The following is a 19,579-nucleotide window of genomic DNA, read 5'->3' as shown; positions in this document are numbered from 1 at the left end:
AATAATTGCGCAGGATAGCGGAGCACAAGGGATTAACAATGGCGGAATATTCGACGCCACGAGAAAACGCCGGGGGTACGTTCACGTATGTTAAATTATGCAGATTTACTATACGCTTTTAATCATTTTTCTGTTAAGTAAATAAAAGGATAAAAACTGAACACGCCTTCTTCATATCATATTCACATTTTCACCATTAATTCTTTTATAGCGCGCGAATAATTTCGTATAATCCGCGTTGGAGAAATTTTGTAGTTTACGAAAAAGTTATTTCTGCGGATGAATGAGCAGTTAAAAAAAAAAAAAAAGAGCTGAAGGGTAATTTACGGAAAACACGAAATGTACACCAAGAAACGCGAATTTCCTTCGTGAACCACATTACCACTCTACGTTTAACCACCGTCATTTCTCTGCACAGATGACTTTGCGCGTTAACAAGAGAGAGAGAGGGAGTTCGTAGGCTTGATAGAAACGAGGCAGCACAATATGGCCAGAGAAGAAAATCCAAAAAGGCGGCGGTCTTATCCGAAATCTCATGTCGCGATCCGCCCCTGACCCGGCAGCCCACGTAAGTTGATGGGCTCGGCTGAAAGGTTGGTAAGGGCATGTCTAAGAGAGGGATGGAATAAGGTTGTAAAGAACGCGGAAGGCAGTCAGGCAGCCAGGCAGGAGTCTGAGAGAGAGAGAAAGAGAGAGAGAGAGAGAGGGAGGAGAGCAGAAGAAAGAGGATAGAAAAGCGGACGATGGTGGCGGCAGCAGCCAGGGAATCGCTGTGGTGCGGTGGTGCGTTGGGGTTCTCTGCCTCCGCAACCCGTTTCGAGAGTCAGCGGAGCGAGGCACTCAGACTTCAGAATGGGGTAAAAACTCAGTGAGTTTGCCCGTACTCCATCCACCTCCTCGTGCTCGCTCTATTCCCCCTCGCCTCCGCGTCCCTGCACACACACACACTACAATTCTCTATATCTTTCTCTCTCTCTAGTTACATTTCCCTCGGCAACCACCCTTTTCTAGTTCTCCTCGCGTATCGTTCGTTCGGCTCTCTCGGTTACGCGGCAACCAAGCCGAACATAAACTCGGTAGACGTCTCGTGGCAGGTAATATTTACAAAGCATGAAACGAGCAGAGAGATAGCGGAGGAGAGAACGGAATGATAGAAAAGGGGAGAGGACAAAAAGAATCAAAGAGCAAAAGACAGAGAGGAGGAGCGCGCAAGAGCAACGAGACGTCGACCAGCTTTTCATCAGAGCATACACTCGTCCCCTCGGCAAATCATCCACTAGAAACGAAAACCACGCTCTTTCGACAAGTCGGATTTTTATGCAAAGTATCGAAGAACCTCTCGTGACGACGTGATCACCCGACGATGAATCCACGAGTCTAGCGAGTAACGATACAGTCGAGAGAATAATATTGTTAGATATAAGTATGCATTTCCGTCTGTGTGCATGCGCGCGCTCTTAGAGAATAAAAATGTAATTAAGGGGATATATACGTGTACGCTTAGGCGGGCTTCAAACGAGATCTAACTTTGCGAATTTTTTGCGGAAAAGAAGAGAACGGAAACAAAGAGAGAGAAAAAAGTGTTTATTTCATTGTAAAGATCATACTTTTTTCTGCTTGACATTTAAATTTTATTAAAAAATAATATAAAATAGCATCGTTTGTTAAAGTTTTTCTAAATCACGTTTTTTTTTAACAGTGACCTACTGCCATTCCCACGGGTCTCTATCAGAAAGCAAAGTAACACAAACTTTATAGTTGAAAGTTGAAATATAAATTTAATATTTGACATAGACATTTTTCGAAATATTTTACTTAAATGAAATCGTACAAAGTACTGGTCAAAATCAACATAGTTTTTTTATTATAATTGTTTACTTATTATTTAGTTGACATTAAAAAACTAAAAATTATTAAAAAATTCTATCAAAAGGATTAGGTTTTTAGTGTCTAAAGAAGTGTATAAAATTACAAGTTAATTGGTCAAACTGTCTTCAAGATGTAATACAAGACTAGAACACGTTTTTAAAAACATAATTTAAATATTAAATTCAAATAGCCATTTTTATATTATTATACATTGTTATAAAATTGAAATGTAAAAAATTATTTAAATATCTTTCCGTTTTTCTACAAAAAAATTCGCTTCCTTAACAAAACAAAAATTATACATTATGTAAAACATTTTCCTTTTCCTACAATAAATAATATAATTTCTCTAAAAATTATTTAAATCTAAAGATATTTATGTATAATTATACTTAAAAAATTATTAAAGTATAATTCTACTTAAATATCTTTAAATCCTCTGGCGCAATATAAGAGCAGCAAATTAAAAAATATTACTTAACGCCGAATAATCTTTTAAAACTTAAAGAAACGTCACGTCGTATATCCAAGTTATCTTTAAACGATAAGCTGCTAAGCTGAGAGACGCGACACGGGGTTGAAAACGTGAGTGTCCGCCTCGTAAAAGTGAGCGACGCGGTTCCTGCACTGCACTTTTTATAAAAGAGTCTAGTGCGGTCGTTAAACTTACTCATTTTCTCCGGTGTAAGACGACACGTCATACATACGCCGTACTATACGTAAACGCGAGGTAACGGCGTCGTGTAATGTGCTTTGTGCGCGGTACATGAATATCGGTCGGATGAATTGAGAACAGCGAACTACCGAATCTTCCAAGTACGTAACGTGTTAGTTGAGTTGCCTCCCCTTTGTTCGTTTCTACGAAATAAATAACGAGGTTCGCGATGCCGTTCGGGCTGAATACGAAATTCCGTTCGCCGTCCGAGAGCCAACGCGAACCCGTCTTGAATACGGGCCGAGCGCGAACGCCAATGTCCGTAAAACGGTATTCGTTATCCTTCCTCGTTATACTTCTCGACGCAGATCGGATTTTTCTATATCTTTTCAGCTTATTATACGCATACCACGTCACGTCATAGAAAGTAGCGTGTTCCCGAGCTCGAGAGCTCCTCTTGCAAACGATGCCCCGGTGACAGCTATTTTCTGCCGTCTCCCGTCATCTTTTGTGTCGTTTGTCTTACATCGTTCGCGGGACCGTTCGGGATCGATGATGAAATACGTCAAGTAACGAGGAGACTAATGGCTTGTTTGTCTCGTAACTCTGCGGGCAAATACTGAATGATGGAAGTTACTCCCAACGAGAAGGTGTTTTGGTCGAAATCCGTACTGAAACGCAATGTATCGTTATTACGATCTCTGTCTCTCTCTCTCTCTCTCTCTCTCTCTCTCTCTCTCTCTCTCTCTCTCTCTCTCTCTCTCTTTCCTCTGAAAAAATGATCGAAATACAAGTCGCGAGATTTCGCGCAGGGGGGAAATGGTAAGAGGAATCATAAACCGCTCCTTTCAGAAACCAATCTTTGTAGAAGCTGCCTTCTACAGCGAAAAGTTGTCTCCCTTACGGAGACAAAGTAACGTCCGCGTGACGAGATATCGCCCTCTCGCTCTTTCTCCCCTCCCCCCAATTTTTTGACAAAGCGTCGCGATTACGCACGGCAGCTGCCAAGACGGCGGGAAAACGAAAAAGGCGACACTTCCGGCGGACGCGACGTGCCCGACGTGCGATCGCGCACACGCAATCATATCCATTTTGTTTCCGAGAATGGGGCGCGCGCGCGCGCGCCCCGAAAAAGATTTTTCTCGGAGGACGGAAGGAAACGCTAGCTGAAGCAGCGCCGGGGGTAAAGAGAGCGCGGAAGCGACGAAGATGGTGGCGGGCGAGGGTGGGGGCAGGATGAAACCGTGGAGGAGATGAGCAAAAAGGAAATGGCTGAGGCGGATACTAGGAGCTGACGCGGCGGAGGCACCAGGCATGAATCTGAAAAGGTATGGGCTGCGTTCACGCGACGATGATTTACGGGCGTATTAGGTCGATAAGATATCTTCCGGTTCGTTGACCCGGCGGAAGCTCTATTTTTAAGGCGCCTCGCGGCCTCCTTTTACTCCATTTACCCGTCGTCCCTGCCTCTTTCTCTTTCCTCCCCGTCGTCTTCTACCTCGATACTCTTGTAGACGTGAGTTTTGGAAGGTATCGCGCGTCGTCAAGCAAAAAGAATCCGTAGACGGATCTCCCTTCCGTTAACGCGATTGCAGTGACTAAGTGCCAGGGGCTATTCAACGCGGGATTTCTAATATTCTGTCAAACTCGTATTTTCCTTGCGAGGCGAATGAATGCTCAAGATTTTATACCCTTTAGAAGAAATATTCTCTTACGTAAGGAAATGCATAGAATATTATAAGAACTAATACAATATTAAACATTTCGGTCGAATCATTTATCTACTGAAAGAAAAAATTTCTTTATCGGATAATTTATTACTGCCAAACCAAAGTAATCCATTTAACTCGAAATTCCACAGTAAATTGAATTGTTTAAATAAAAAGTCCCTCTTATTCAATTATATTATAATGTTGTCTGACAAAATAATGTAAAGTGTCACAATTCCTCCACACAAAATTTCCTCCAGCAAAATACTAGAAGCTGCAAAATTTCAGTGTCTAAATTTAGCAATAAATTATCCTCCATATCCCCGCTGCGTCAGACAGACGGACAGACAGCCCCGTTAGTTGGCTCGTCGATTGCCAGTCCGATATGATAAACGTAAACGTGCGCGAGAAGGAAATTTCATCTCTCGCCGCCGGCCGGAGTGCAAAAGGGATAGGATCGAATCCCGTGAGCGTGAGAGTTCGTCGTCGCCGTCGCCGTCGCCGCGGATGCAGGACACGCGACACGCGCACGCGTCGCACGCGAGGCGGCCACGTCTCCTACGTGTTAGGGACACGGCGAAGAGAGCGCGACGAGAAATAAACGGCGCGGAGAGACCGCAGATAACGAGCTCGGGCAAGTTTCGCCCCGGCTGACGTACCTGCTCTGACGGTGACGTCTCTGCTAACGACCGCCCCGACACTGTTGACGGCGGAGCACTTGTAAATGGCCCAGTGGACGTCCTGCCGGAAGGCCTCGGCCTCGAACGCGGGGAAGTGTATCGTCCCGTTGCCGAGGACGTGCCTGATGCCGAGGATGTTGGTTATGCTGCCGCCGTCCGCCGCGAGCCACTCGACGGTCGGCAGGGGGTTCCCCCGCACGGTACAGTCCACCCGGCCGCCGTTCACGTTAGTGAATTCCACCCTGGACGGCGGTTCCACCACGAAGCTGGGTCCCTGCGTCTCGTAGGAGGCGTCGGCGGTACCTGTTTCCGCCGAGGGGAACGACAGAAACGAAAGACATCAGATATGTATTAACGGTAGAACGTAAAGCGGCTTAACCATATTCAATTAAGATTACGGCTCACTCCTCCTCCCCTCCCCCTTCCTTTTACCCTCCCCCTCGTACATATTTCGCGGATATCTGCCTTCCGCCTTTTCATTATTCATTTCGCATCGCCGCGGTGCCATACAACTTTAAATACGCTTAAAATTTCCATTATCAACGTCGCGCTTTCGCGAATTCTCGGGGAAGCTCGCCCGGGGCCCGGAATCGCGAACACTCGTGCGAACGTGCGGGCGCGATCTCTCGAGCGGGGACGCTCGCACTTTATTTTCGCGATTGTAATGCGTCATAAATTTTCTCGAGTATTACGAATAACAATCAGAAACGCATTAATCACGCGGCGGCGTCAACGAATGGACACTCGGCGGTGGATTTTTCGTCCGACACTGGCCGAATGCGAAGTAATTTTCTGGACGGGGGATCAGTAGTGAAAGAGAGAGAGAGAGAGAAAGAGAGAGAGAGCGGCGGTGGGACGTGCAGTGTATCGTCGACGGACACGAACGAAGATAATACGCCCGGCCATAAATCATACATTTAACGCTGAAATTCGGCCGTAATAGCTTCCATAAATGGAGCGCATTGCACATCCCACTCCCCTCCCCCGGCAACCCCCTGGGCCGCTCTCTCCTCATCCGCCGAAGCCTGTTAACCATTCATCACCCGAGTTATGTTGATTTAAGTAGGAATGCCGGTTCGCTCCCGATGTATTCCGCATTCCGTCCAGCATTGCTCATCTGGAAGCCGGGTCCCGGCCAAGTGCGGGCTATCCACGTTGCAGACTACCAACGTGCAACGAATGACGCGCGCGCTCGCCCGATGTGAGATCGCGATCGATGCTCGTCAAAGGTAGCGCGTTTTCGGCATTTCGGCGGGCGGCGGCACGCGGCCACTCGGCGTTTATCGAGGGCAATGTTTTCGACACGCGGGGACCTGGGATAAATTACACAAATGCGCGGCGTTATGAAAAAAAAGGATCATGATCGCTCTGTCCCTCACCCTGTCCCCCTTCCCCCTCGCGAGTCGCGAGATGAATTATCAATGGCGTTATCGGCCATGTGTGTACGCCAACTATAAATTTACAAGTCAAAGTATACATACACAGTTTAGATAGCTTTCGGGGTTGTTTTAGTGAAACTGCCGTGCTTTTATCTGCGCGGCGCAGGCTCGAGTCCAAGGTACTCTCTCTCTCTCTCTCTCTCTCTCTCTCTCTCTCTCTCTTTCTCAATCTCGCCGAATACAGCCGAAAGTAGCGGCGTCGGAAGTTGTTTTGGTCGAGTCTCCGATGAGCGCTTACGTTGGCAATTCCCTCCCTTACGCCGAGCTTAAATCTTGATTACTTATCTCCCATAAGCCAAGGCAACGTTTCCCAGCGTAGCCTGGCGGATTCCCCACCCCCTCGTGGCGTCGTCTCTTAGACGTGCACGTTCGAATCCGGAAAGTTATCGTTTTCTCGAAAAAGAAAATCGCGGACTCCCTCCTATAAAAGCTGTAGTACCCGGCAAAGATTTACTTCCTGCCTTACCCTCTCTACTGCCACTCTTCTTCTCTCTCCTTTCTCTCTCTCTCTCTCTCTCTCTCGTTTCTCTCACCCCCTTTTTCTTCAAAGCTGGCGGAGTTTCGAATCTTAACGTCGGGCTCGCTGCGCCATCGCCCGGCGGATGGCCAGTGCACAGCCGGCCTGCGATTGGATATATCTTGCGACCTACATTCACCCCGAGTTCCGTAATCATTTCCTCGCGGAAGAGGAAGAAGCGTCAGGAGAAGAGGCGCGCGGCATAAAAAGTTAACTCTTCATCTTCCATGAGTTCTCCCGGCTCGCGTTATAATTCCACCACTGTCCGTGCAATCGTCTTACGTACGTCGGACGCCGTCTTGCGATCCGATCGTTACCCGGGGAGATTCCCGGACTAGCGGCATACATCAGAAATACGATCTCGGATCTCTGATCCCGTCCCGTTCTCGAATGGGATTGGATTACGAACGTAACAGGAGCGTCATATCAGAAAGATTAATCGCTTCAATTCTTTTTTTTTTTCATACGCTGATGGATACGCGTTCCCGTAACTTTGTGATATTTCATCGATCCGACGCGTTTCTCCGACGCGTATTTTCGAATTTTACCTTCTTATTCTAACTGCACAGCAACGAGATTTGCAGAAACAGATCGAGGATCCGGTCACATCGAACTCGAAATACGTTGGCTCATCGGACTAGCTAAACAATGGACGGCGAGCGGAGGGACGGGTGAATGCGTGGCTAAGGGTTGCATCTACTCTGGCACGTACTCGACTACACACTCTCTCCAGAGACACTTGGCGAGACCGAAAGAGGGAGAGAGGGAGAGAGAGAGAGAGAGAGAGAAGGGGAAAGAGAACACGATCACCAGGTTGTCATAAGCGATACGCCAGGCAGACTAGAAGCGTAACACCACGTCAACCCTCGACGTCATCACGGCGTATCAACGAAGACGTGTACTCGTGCTTCTTAGCCGGTAGCCGGCTTGAAGAGACTAAGAAGGGCGCGGCAACCAACCGTATAATGTTTTGTGTCAACACCTTCGAGAATTCTCCCCTTCTAGGTCGCCCGCTCAAGTGCCCGCTTTTATTCACGTTCCGTCCGGTGCATCCGGCACGTCCTTTCGTGGAGACAACGCAGTTGTCATTGCAATGTTCGACAAGCGCAGCCGGTGAAACGTGTTTCCTTTTAGACGTCACGCCGAACGCTATTGGAATAATTTCGCGATATTATATTCTCATTTTATTAATATTTAATATTTAACGAGAGTTTATTTCTATGCAGATAACTTCGTGCGAAGATCCAGTTAAAAACGGGAATTTTTCAAGAAATTAAACCTTTTCGAGAAAAAAAAATTAAACCTTAATAATACTATTTGTAAAAAGTGCGCTTTATGTGCACGTGAAAGATATTAATGCGCATTTTTACCAGTGTAGATTAACTTTAATCTCGGTTTAACTTTTATAGTTTTAGAAGCTAGAAAAAAGTGAAAAGTAAATTAAACGGAGATGAAAGTTAAAGTACATTGGCAAATGGACGTAAATGAAAATTTATTTCGATTTATTTATGTCGTGGAATTATGTTATTACAAAAATATAAACAAGTACAATGTTTTATTTAAAATCTCTGTTTCAGTTTGAAATAAGCGTACTACACAAATGGATTGGAACGTACAATAAATGTATGTTTTGGTAAATCAAATATGCATAAACTCTCCTTGTACAAAATTTTGAGAAATACTAAAATGAAATATTATAACAAATAAGTTCTCTGAACAATTATTTATTATACATTTTAGTTATTCGTGTAGATTGCGAGCAACTTTAACGCGAAAAATATCGTGTTTCATTCGTGATTTCGAAAAGTCAGCGTTGCTAATAGCCGGTACCGGCGAACTTAGTCAGCATTGCTGACTAATTGCCGATGAGGGATGAGAAAGAGAGGGAGAGAGAGAGAGTAAAGCCCTTAGTGCTGTCGGCGCGCGTACAAAGGGCGGAAGAAGCATCGAACGGAGCAGCCTCCGCTCCGGAATCAACGGCCATTCAGCGGCGTGCGATTCTTTCCACGCCGTCCGGAGAGCGAGACGAGAGAAGGACGAAAGAAAAAGTTAAGTCCGAAATATCCACGCGAGCGGAGGAACAGATGAAACGTTCGCGTGCGGCGAGATTATGTTGGATAGCGAGATGAGGGATTGAAGGGAAGAACGGAACTGTACCACGGTCCATCCATCCGCGGGGGATACAGACGAATGGGGTGGAAAAGAAGAGGAGGAGGAGGAGGAGGAGGAAAAGCGCGCGAAGGAGGGAAAATGAGGAGCCCCGTCTGTGGTTTGTCCGACAATGCAAACTGGCTTTCTCATATCACTGTATTGTTTCCATTGTTCCAGCGCGGAGGGATTGTTAGTCATTATACGAGGGAGAAGTCTCGGCGAGGGCTCGGAAAGAGAGGGAACGGGGTTGATCCGCCCTGTCCTAACGCCGATCGTCGTCGTCGTCGTCGTCGTCATCGTCGTCGTACTACGCTTCTCGCTGTCGGACGTCCCGTGCAACTCTCGCGGGCATAACGGGTAATTTCCATCGGCGACGTACGTACTCGCAAATCCTGCGAGATTTCGCCGACGTATCATCGTCGCGTCGACGCATGTCGCCAGAGATGGCGACGTACTCGCTTCGACGCTAAAATGAGAATTTTATCAATATCACATATTTCGATTTGATATATGTGTCCACGCGACAATTTTGTGTCATTATGGAAGATCAAAAAGCCGATACTCCCCCACAAAGAGAATTCGCTTATTGATTTATAAATTATTTCGTTAAACAAAACGCCTGCATTATGCATTGTTAATGCAAAGATAAAACATCATTTTATATCGCGATTGAATTACGTGGATCTCTCCGTGTGGCATGCAATTGGCTAATAAATATCCCGCGTGTGTGCGTGTGAAATGTTGTTCTAGAGGAATTTCAATTGCTAATAGAATTATTGAAATGTAAAACGGATAAAATCTGTAAAACGAATGATACTAAACGGATCGCACACCTTCCTGCATGACTCGTAGAGACCTTATCGTCGTCGAATTACGGACATGAAATTGTATACGAATAATTTTCCAGCCTGAAACAAAAATCGCGAGAATTCCCAGTTTTCGATAAATTAAATTTCGAATTCCATGACAATAATTTCATCGCAATAAATTAATTTTTTTTTTAAATTACAGTACGCCTATATCAATGAAATTATTCCCGCGCACGAATGATAATGAATTGATAATAAAATATACTCTAAATGAAATTGAAATGAGAAACAGATCGTAGGAAATTATGAATCTTGGTGGATTTCAAATTGGTTGATGCAATAATTGCAAATTTGATTTTGCATCCCCGAGAGACATAAATTTATAATCCCCCGTAACAATCTCTGAATCTAACCTGCGCGTCCAGTCTGTGCAGTGGATTATTAATCGAAAGTTCTCTACTACGCTCCACCGTCACATCGATCCCCTCGAGGCCTTTGAACTCTTGTGATCTCTGCGCTTTACGCTTTACTTTCCGACTTAAAAGACTGTAGTACGAAATGTCAATCAAAATCCTATTAAGATAAAAGTTACGCGAACAGAAACGAAGGCATTTTTTTTTTCTATTTATATAACGAGAAACTTGATTCGAGGGAACGATGAGAGAACAATTTTAAATTGTTTATCCCTGGAAACACAGAGAAACTGTCGTTACGTTCGTATTATCGGGTGCAGATGAAAAATTGTCCCGACAATTTCATACGTGTAAATTTACGCGCAACAGCGCGTTTCGCGCACGGCAGTCGGGCAAAATTATCTTTGTTACAGAGTAAGGCGCACATTCGGCCGCGTTAATTGCCTGCGTCAGCAGTCGGCTAGTCCATTTAATTGAGCCTGAGTATCTCTGCGATCGAACGTTAATTATTTCGCATTACGGAATAGCTAATCTGCGATTAGAGAGAGAGAACTGGCCATTATCTTGTCCCTGCAATCTGATTTCTAGCTGAGCAGCTTATCGATGCGATGTTTTCGCACGATCACACATATATACGGGATAGCATTGCGACAAGATTAATGTGTGAGCTCATTTTCTCCTCCCCCCCCCCCCCTCCTCCTCCTGCCTCTCCCTCGACACTTTAGTTAAAATATAAATGCACTTCACCAAATTGATCCGTGAACGGTGGAAGGTGATGCGGTAAACCCGGGACACCCCCGGTATGCGTTAACTACCGAACTTTACACGATAAAGCTACGCCATTAAATTTCGGTGCGTTTCGCGTTATCGTCCGGAAATTTATCCGCGTTACCGCATCAGAGATTAGTTAGTCCATGGCGATAGTGTTGGATAGTCCGTGCTACTCGTGTATCGCGAATCAAATAATATTAACGTGCTCGCACGGTCACGAATCGTTCGTGATTTTCGCCGAAATTCCAGCGCGGCGAAAACGTTTAGCGCACTCGAAAATCGCCGACCGCAAAACTATAATTACACCGTTACGACAAACGTGTTTACGTGTTATCGATACGCGCGCCGAGGGAGAGAGAGAGAGAAAGAGAGAGAGAGAGAGAGAGAGATATGTTCGCAAAAAAATAACGCGCTAATTTCCCAACGCGTTTGCCGCTCCGATTCCTCCCTTTCATCACGTCATCCCTCCAGGCGCGTTTTGTAAAATTTTGATCGATTCTTTTTTCCCGGCATAAATACCGCGAGGCACCCCCTTTTTTTCGCCACAAAAGAAACGCACCGGTGTATTTTTCGGTCGGAAATCCGCTAATTCTGCGAGATATGCGGTTTTTGTGTTCCACCGCACGATCCTCCCCTGCGGCCGCGCGGCTTATAATGAGAGCGTGAAAGCTGCTCTAAAACGAACATAAGTAGCGTCATTATTCGCTCGCAGTGAGCCGCGTTATTACGTTAAACGCGCTTGACGTATTTGGCGCGCAAAGAAAATAATTATATCGCGATACGTTAACATGGTTAAATACACCCTCTGCGCGCTCTGACCTTTCTATATTACGGGATTCCGCGCGGGGCTCTCTTTCGCCAAGTTTTTAAATTGTATCACGTAAAACATAAATACCTCAAAAAACACTGCAAACACTTTTAACGGGATAAAAAGCGCGCGTACGCGGGGCAATATTATATTCCGGCCGAAAACCGTGAACAAAATACTTTTGAAACGCGATCGCTAAGTTAATTAAACTACCGTTCATTCCGCGATAAAATATTTTGCCATTAACTATTTCGGCCGTTTTACCGGTACATAATAAATAAACGGCTCCACGTATATGTATATACCACACCACCCTACCCCGATATTATTACACACTTGGAACGGTTTCATCTATTTACCGTGACTCCCGCGAATGACATTATCCGTCTCGTATTTTTCGGGTAGGGGTATCGATCGGGGAAGACATAATGAAACGAAAGTGCGCCCGGCGGATTTAATTGTCGCCGCGGCGGCCGATCGACGCGCTTCACGCACGAAAGCAGGTACTTCCTCTTTGCGCATTGTCAAAAGGTCAATACCTAAAATTGCTTCGCTTTCAGGTCCGATGCTTTTCATTCGTCATGCCTGCTTGTTTTATATCCACCGTGTACAATTTTCCTACCCGCCACATACATTCGTGCCCGGAGTTAAACGACGTTTTGGGCGGTCGACTGTAAAAAAAAAAAGAAAAAAACAAGCGCACATATTAAAGCTACGCGGTGCTCTGCTGTAAAAAAAAGTGAGGAAAAAATCCATCCAAAGCGGCCATGCTGATTTTCAGTTACCTTGCTGGACAATGGTCTCTCTCTCTCTCTCTCTCTCTCTCTCTCTCTCTCTCTCTCTCTCTCCCTCTCCCTCTCTCTCTTTCTGTAACCGCAGCAACTTGCACTTGATTCGAGAAAATTACGGGTACGATTTACGTCAAAAAATGCAGCTCGTAGCTCGCAACTCGTATTTTATCGCGCACACCGTTACGATGTACGTACAATATACACGCACGATCGGTTCGAGAATCGGCCCGAATAGCTGATTTCTTCTCGGCGTAGATCGCTCGGTAACCCGTGGCCATAAATCGGTGATACTTTACGGCGGTCGGCCAACTTACTAAACTGCCGCGGAAAGAAACTGCTCGAGACAGCCGGGATCGTAAAGTCGGCCGTTTTAAGGGAGATTTAATCTGAGAAAGAGAGAAAGAAGGAGCGAGAGAGAAGATTAGGGGAGAGGGGGTGAGATTTCATCTAAAGCTACCGTATACGCCAAATAAAAATCCTTTTTTCCATGCATAACACGCAATAAAATTCATCTTAGATATCCTTCCATGGATTTCCGTAGTTTCCATGTAAATTAAGTTAGTAAGTTTTGACATTCGGATAGCTCACGCTTCTTTACGCTCGCGGAGAGAACCTTATTCCCGTGGAAGCACGACTCAGAACTCAAGGGGCGCAAGATTTGATCGACGTATCGCTATCTGGGGAGGGTTTTCACTGTTACTCCGAAACCGAGCTTCGAGGATCACTAAGAGAGAATGTTCGCTCGGAGAATAGGTACTCTGACGAAGACAGAGAGAGAGAGAGAGAGAGAGAGAGAGAGAGAGAGAGAGAGAGAGAGCTGAGGATCTTTTGAACAATGAATTAATCCAAGGTCCGTGAGCGCGCAGACTTACGTACAGCAAGTTTGCAGACAATGTACATTCACAGATCGCGGCAAGAAGCCATGTTAATTTCGCCGCGCTTGACAGTCGCGATTTTGCCCACCCTCGCTCGATCTCTCACTCTATTTTCGAGTAAATTCCGAATTCTCGAAATTCCTCCGCAGTACATTGACTCGGAGGAGGATTATTCCGGCGATTTCGGACTGTAATTCAGCATCAGTTGATCGAGGGGCGAATGTTCGGGGTTTCCCCCCCCCCCTTCTGCACCTGACTGATCCCCGCGTGTTATCACTTTTCCGCCGTCTCGAAAATGGCAAATTTTATCGAGAACAAGTCTCATTTAACTTCCATCGCAGCCGCTTTGAGATATAAAATATCCGCGTGTTGTTTTACGAGCGCTCTTACGAAGGATATTGGCCGATTTGTCGGGAGTGTTTCTCCCTCGAGCGTGAATTCGCGGCGGAGCGTTCGGGGAACATTCTGCACGTCGCGCGTTTCTCCCTCGTCTTCAACGATGATTTAATACTAGGCTTATAAATACTATCTTGGAGGGATAGTTGGGGACTCACACGGAAACCGCAGTGCGGTTAACGCTATGCGTGTGGATCCGGAGCGCGGAATATACGCGTATACATAAACCCGGAGTCAGCCAACCAGCCAGCCACAGCGAAACTGCGAGCGCGAGGGAGGAAGAGAGAGAGAGAGAGAGAGAGAGAGAGAGAGAGAGAGAGAGAGAGAGAGAGAGAGAGAGAGAGAGAGAGAGAGAGAGAGAGAATGTGTGCATATGTGTGTGTGTGTGTGTGTGTATGCGCGACAAGCAGAAAGAGAGGGCACTAACAGGACACACCGGTACAAAGACCGAAATGCAAATACGTATTCTGTGTACTTAGGAAGCGGTAGCCCCAGTGAGCCTCATGCATAGAGATTGTACGTTGTCCGTGTAAAATCGACCCACGGCCACGCCGGCCTTCATCCCCTCTGCCTCGACCTCTCGGTACTTCCCTTTGCCGTTCTCTCTATCTCTCTCTCTCTCTCTCTCTCTCTCTCTCTCTCTCTCTCTCTCTCTCCGTCTGCCCTTTGCACCCTGTTAACGTACGCTGACTCGGTGCCAGTGGATTCTGCGAATTATACGGCCTTTCTTATCCGATCTTTGAACTGTCGTCCCGATCGCTCTTTCCTAACGAAGGGCGATTGAAATCCTCTCGGGGAGCACTGTCGTCGCGCGCTCTTTCTCAATTTCGCCCCCGCGGAAATATAATGATCGCGCACAATTGCGAAATGGGAAACGCGCGAGTCCTCCGGAATCGGACGGTCGTTATATGCAGCTTCGCGCAAATCAGAATGAATTTTATGCCGACGAGCTTGCAGCGACGTGACGCGTCCGTCGCTCGTTCCGCAAACAAAAACAAAAGCGCCGCGCCGCGCGGATACCCCTGCGCCGGATAGGTATCAAACGGATTAATTCATCGCGAGCGATAAAGTCCGCCGTTTAAAATTTAAATTTAATTGCCCCGTTACCACTTTCATCGCGCGGGATGCGTCGCTGCGCGCGCGGGCGGCCGACGGGTGGGCGTGCGATTAAGTACCACTCATATTTCTCATGAATAATTCAGGAATCGCATTACCGGCGGTAGCGTATCGAAGACGGTTAAGGCACTGCCGAACGAAAGTTGCGGGCAACGACGACGTATCGTATGTTCGGCGGCGCAACGTATTCGGCTACTTGACGCAACGTAATCAAAAAAGTTTCACCGTCCTATTTTGCAAGCCGGCCGCGAGCGCGCTATTTGCGAAAAAACGAAATACGACGAAAGTTCCGGCACGGCGGACGGGCTAATCGGTCACGAAGCGGTTTCCCCGCGAGCGACGAGTTCTCTGGGTTTCACGACATTCGCGAAATATTAAACCATTTTTTTTTTTTTTTTTTCGAAACAATAAAAATGGAAATGAGCGAGAAAATTATGGCAAGAGTTGCCACTCTTGTTAAACCGTCGATAATTGTTGGATGAAAGAGTTGAACACCTCGCCTTTATGAATTATTATCGCGGGTTATCCGCGTGTGTTATTTACGCGCGCGAGCTCCCCCTCCCCCCCTCCCTCCCCCGGCTTGTTAAATAAAGCGCGAAATTTACGAGACGGCGAATAACTCGCGATGCGAATGCCACGAGACGACGACGACGTTGCGCGGGCACACGACGAGAGAGAAATATTACGCGGAATAATTTGAAATACCGAGTTTGTTGACGTTCAATTACCTCTTAAAGTTTGTAAAAGAATATAGGCGGAGCGCGCGGCAGCAGCGCGGGATAAGGAAGATAAAAGGGAGGGTGGCAAGCGTCGCATCCGGCGCGAGCGCGCGCTGCACCGCGCGCGCGTCTTTTGCATGCTTTTATCTCGTTTACGCATCTGCCGCCGAGGGGTGGATGGCTTGAGCCTCCACGAACCGCCGCCATAACGACGACATTCTTGTCTATCACCCTCCGATGCTCCCCTCCTCGCGATGTAAATGTCCATTTGCCGTCGGCGGAAACGGAAACCTCTCGCTTCTCGTGCCCGGGAAGCTCTTTCTGTGTTTGAACACCTTTCCCACCTAATCCCATCGCACGCCGCGAACGATCGACCGCCGTCTCTTAAGCGGAAAATCGTATTAAGCGAAAATGAGCGCGGGCATAATTTCATTTATTCCAATTATATTTGCTCTTTGCTACGCACGCTCTTAGTGCGGAAATAGAACCGGATCTCTCTCTCTCTCTCTGGACTAAGAATCGAAGTCAGGGCTGGCTTAATTGCGACGGGGGTGAACGCATCGTTACGAGAGATCGATATTTATTAATTATATTTATTATATTTAAACGAGGAAAGCTTCGTTTGTGTCTGTAAATCAATCAGTCTGTAATACAATAGTATATTTAATTATAAGATCAAAGTGAAATAATTTCAATTTTATATGGTATCTCTTTTCGCTTTTTGTAACTCTAAAATATAAAGATATAATTGCATAATCTTAAGAGGTACATTAAAACGCGTGTACCGTAATTGTCGAGATTATAAAAAAATCTACAATGTTAATTCAATTTTGTACAATAATTTTTGAAATATTCGTCATTTTGATATACCTATGTTTAATTTTAAGCGGATAATAAAGCCTTCAGAGTTTCAATTTGAAAGTTGAAAATTTCGATACATTTCCCTGCTGCCATTATGTCAACGTAACCGCAGATTTCAGAAAGTTCTAAGGCCGGCCCTGATCAGAGATACCGTGGAAATGTCGAGTATTACGGCGCTTGTACACAGAGAAGAAAATTACGTTCCATGTTCCCGGTACTATTAGAGCAAACATATTCCACGGGTCCCTCTCTCTCTCAGACACGTTCGATTACTGTAAACAGTTTTTCGCGGGATGGTGAAAGCACGATGGAAACATATCGGAAAAACCAACACGTTGAATTATTAGAGTTTTTTTCTAACAATGACAGAAATATTTAAACTGCAAAAATCGTCAGAAATGCATGGAGTGAGGAATCCTTTTACATCCGTAATAAGAGAAACGAACCAGAAGGAAAGTAAAGTAAAAAAACACGAGAAATAAAAATAAAATAGTCCAAAATAAAAGCGGCGGTTAAAGATAATAATGTTGCTACAACACCATTGTATGCTAAACATAATAACATTGATACTAATTAAGAATTAAGCAATTGATATGTATATTCTATGAAAAGATTCATAATCCTCTTTTCCTCCATTTTTCTTTTTCAAGCAATTATTCCTTGTATATAATTGATCATAATTTCACGTAAACAAACGAGAAGAATGATATTTTCGAATTTGCACATCATAATCTCATCCTTATTCCACAGGCAGACGCGCTCACTGATAAATGCCACGGGAACGTCAAGCACTATTAACATTTCGGCGAAACTTTTTCTGCGATGCTTGACAGGCTGCCAGCGCGCGTTTCGCATGACAGTGATTTGCTTTGTGGTTCACGTCGAATGAATTTGTGGTGCCCGTTGCCGCAGGCGTGTGCGGTTTCATGTAATTACGCACTTAATTGCTTATATTGCGAGGACCCGCTGATGACGGAACCATCATCTCTAAACCGCGTTGTATATATTAGTCGCGTTGCCATTCGCAAATTGATACGAATACAGACTGTTTTCATATTCCGTTACGGCAAGTGCGCGTCGCATTACGGCTGCATTGTAAAAACATACCAAATGTGCAATTACGTTCGTTTGTTTATCGAGTTAAACGAGTATTCGGGACGGCGGCAGATATATCGTTATCGAATTTAGCTAAAATTTTATAATAAATGCAACTTAATCATATAAACGTATCTTCAAACTTCTCCCTATATGCAAAAATAATTTGTGTGTGTTTGCATGTACGTGTGTACATGTTAAATATCGTTCACGTACAGAAGAACCAATAATAAATTGCTGCGAGGACAGCTATCCACAGGTGCAATTACGATCGCTATAATTATAACCGCGCGTGCATTGTTCTCGTCATGGAACGTTGACCATTCGCGAACGATGCGTGGCACATATTTCAGACGACGGGCTATTACTGTTTCGCGCTCGCATCGAGTATCGCAATTACGACAATATCGAATCGAACCGGCAAAGGAATATACTTCATTTGCGTGGAACACGAACCGTCCGAGAAGGAGGAGAGGAAAAGAATCCCGAGGCAAATAAAGACAAATCTAAAAAGTAAAACGTAAAAATGTAGAAAACCCCCCCATCGCCAGAAGTTCGCTCGTTCATTCGACGGGGCGCAATTTCGATTCCCTGAAAAGCTCCTCCGCTTGCCTCGGTAGAGCTTTCGAGGGAAGGAGTCGTGGAAGGAGTCTGCCGTGGGTTAGTGACTAAAGTTTCTCGAGGAGTCTTACGTGGCAGAGCCGACAGGTGGATAGAGGCTTCTTTCCTGGCATACCAATTACGAGGGTGGAACAAGTAATTGTTTGTCCGTACCTTACATCGGGAGCGTGAAGGGTATATAGACCGATACCCGCGGACGCGGTAGTAGTCGAGGACGACGACAACGACGACGACGACGGTAGTAGTGGTGACGTTGCCAATGGTGGTCGTAGCGAAGAGGTAGTTAGGTCGGGAATAGCGGTGCAGCAGTAAGGTTGATTGTGAAGAGCGAGAGAGGGAGAAAGAGAGAGGACGGTGGGAAAAGGATGAGGGGACGAGCGCGAGGGTGGCTGAGTGACAGAGCCGCATGTCGGGGTGGAACAGAGATAGAGACTGCATCTCTCCCGTTCCTTCGCCCCGTCGACTAATGAGACCGCGCGGTTACATCAGAGGCCGGGGACAAATTGAAACGTACGAGCCTAGAGGGGCCACGGAACAGAGAGAGCGACCTCCTAATGCGTGACTATGGAACCTTCCTTCCACCCCCTCCCACCCTTCGCACCGCCGACATCCGCAGTCCGTTCACACCGCGGCTTCTAGTGTGTCTCGCTGCGTAACCCGCTCGGGAACCGGCAATTCTTGAATTTTATTTCGTTACATCCCTCCGCGAGATGACCGCGGATGACGTCGACGAAGTGCACACGCACGAGGGAACCTCCGCGGGAAATTATTACGCAATGTCGCGGGGGAATTGACTCAACGGAGGGGGTCGCTTTGAAGTGAGAATGGAGAAAGAGAACTACGCGCCCACGCGGGAGAGCCATTAGTTAATTTCCCCACATTATTTTCTTCCTTTTCTCCTTTTATTATGCGGCCCACGTTATTCCCGAGAACAAACTGAGCCGGGGCGTAATTTACTCATTGAAACAGCCCGGCTTTTACGATCGACGTTTCCTTTTCTACGAGCGATACGATGCGTGGGGGCTACTACGGGTTTCTCCGAGTTTCTCAGGGAGCCGGGCACGAAGACCATAAACACGATACTCTCAACGTACCTCCCGAGAGGGAGATCCCCTTAATACGGTCGAGTAATTATTCTTCGTACGTGTGTGCAGCCCTGCACTGCCCTGCAGGGCCGCCGCGTCCGTGCGCATATCGAAACCGGAAACTTACAACATCTCAAGTTAGACGCCGCAGTTCTCCATTTCGCCGAAGACACGTAGATGGATCGCGATCCCGTGAAGT

General features: G+C 46.2%; 1 protein-coding gene across 8 annotated transcripts in view; it reads right to left on the bottom strand.

Annotated features, from left to right (window-relative positions):
* The window catches only part of LOC105836921 (Down syndrome cell adhesion molecule-like protein Dscam2), an 87,106-nt gene that overhangs the window by 57,992 nt on the left and 9,535 nt on the right, over nucleotides 1–19,579 (bottom strand). For all 8 annotated transcript variants that reach the window (XM_036291445.1, XM_036291447.1, XM_036291450.1 and 5 more), the window contains exon 3: nucleotides 4,893–5,216. In XM_036291445.1, coding sequence (XP_036147338.1) covers nucleotides 4,893–5,216 — 324 coding nt within the window. The remainder of the gene's footprint in view (nucleotides 1–4,892; nucleotides 5,217–19,579) is intronic.

The sequence above is a fragment of the Monomorium pharaonis genome, chromosome 8 (assembly GCF_013373865.1).
Source record: "Monomorium pharaonis isolate MP-MQ-018 chromosome 8, ASM1337386v2, whole genome shotgun sequence".
In the NCBI taxonomy this organism is placed as follows: domain Eukaryota; kingdom Metazoa; phylum Arthropoda; class Insecta; order Hymenoptera; family Formicidae; genus Monomorium; species Monomorium pharaonis.
This window is presented reverse-complemented; position numbering and strand designations above follow the sequence as displayed.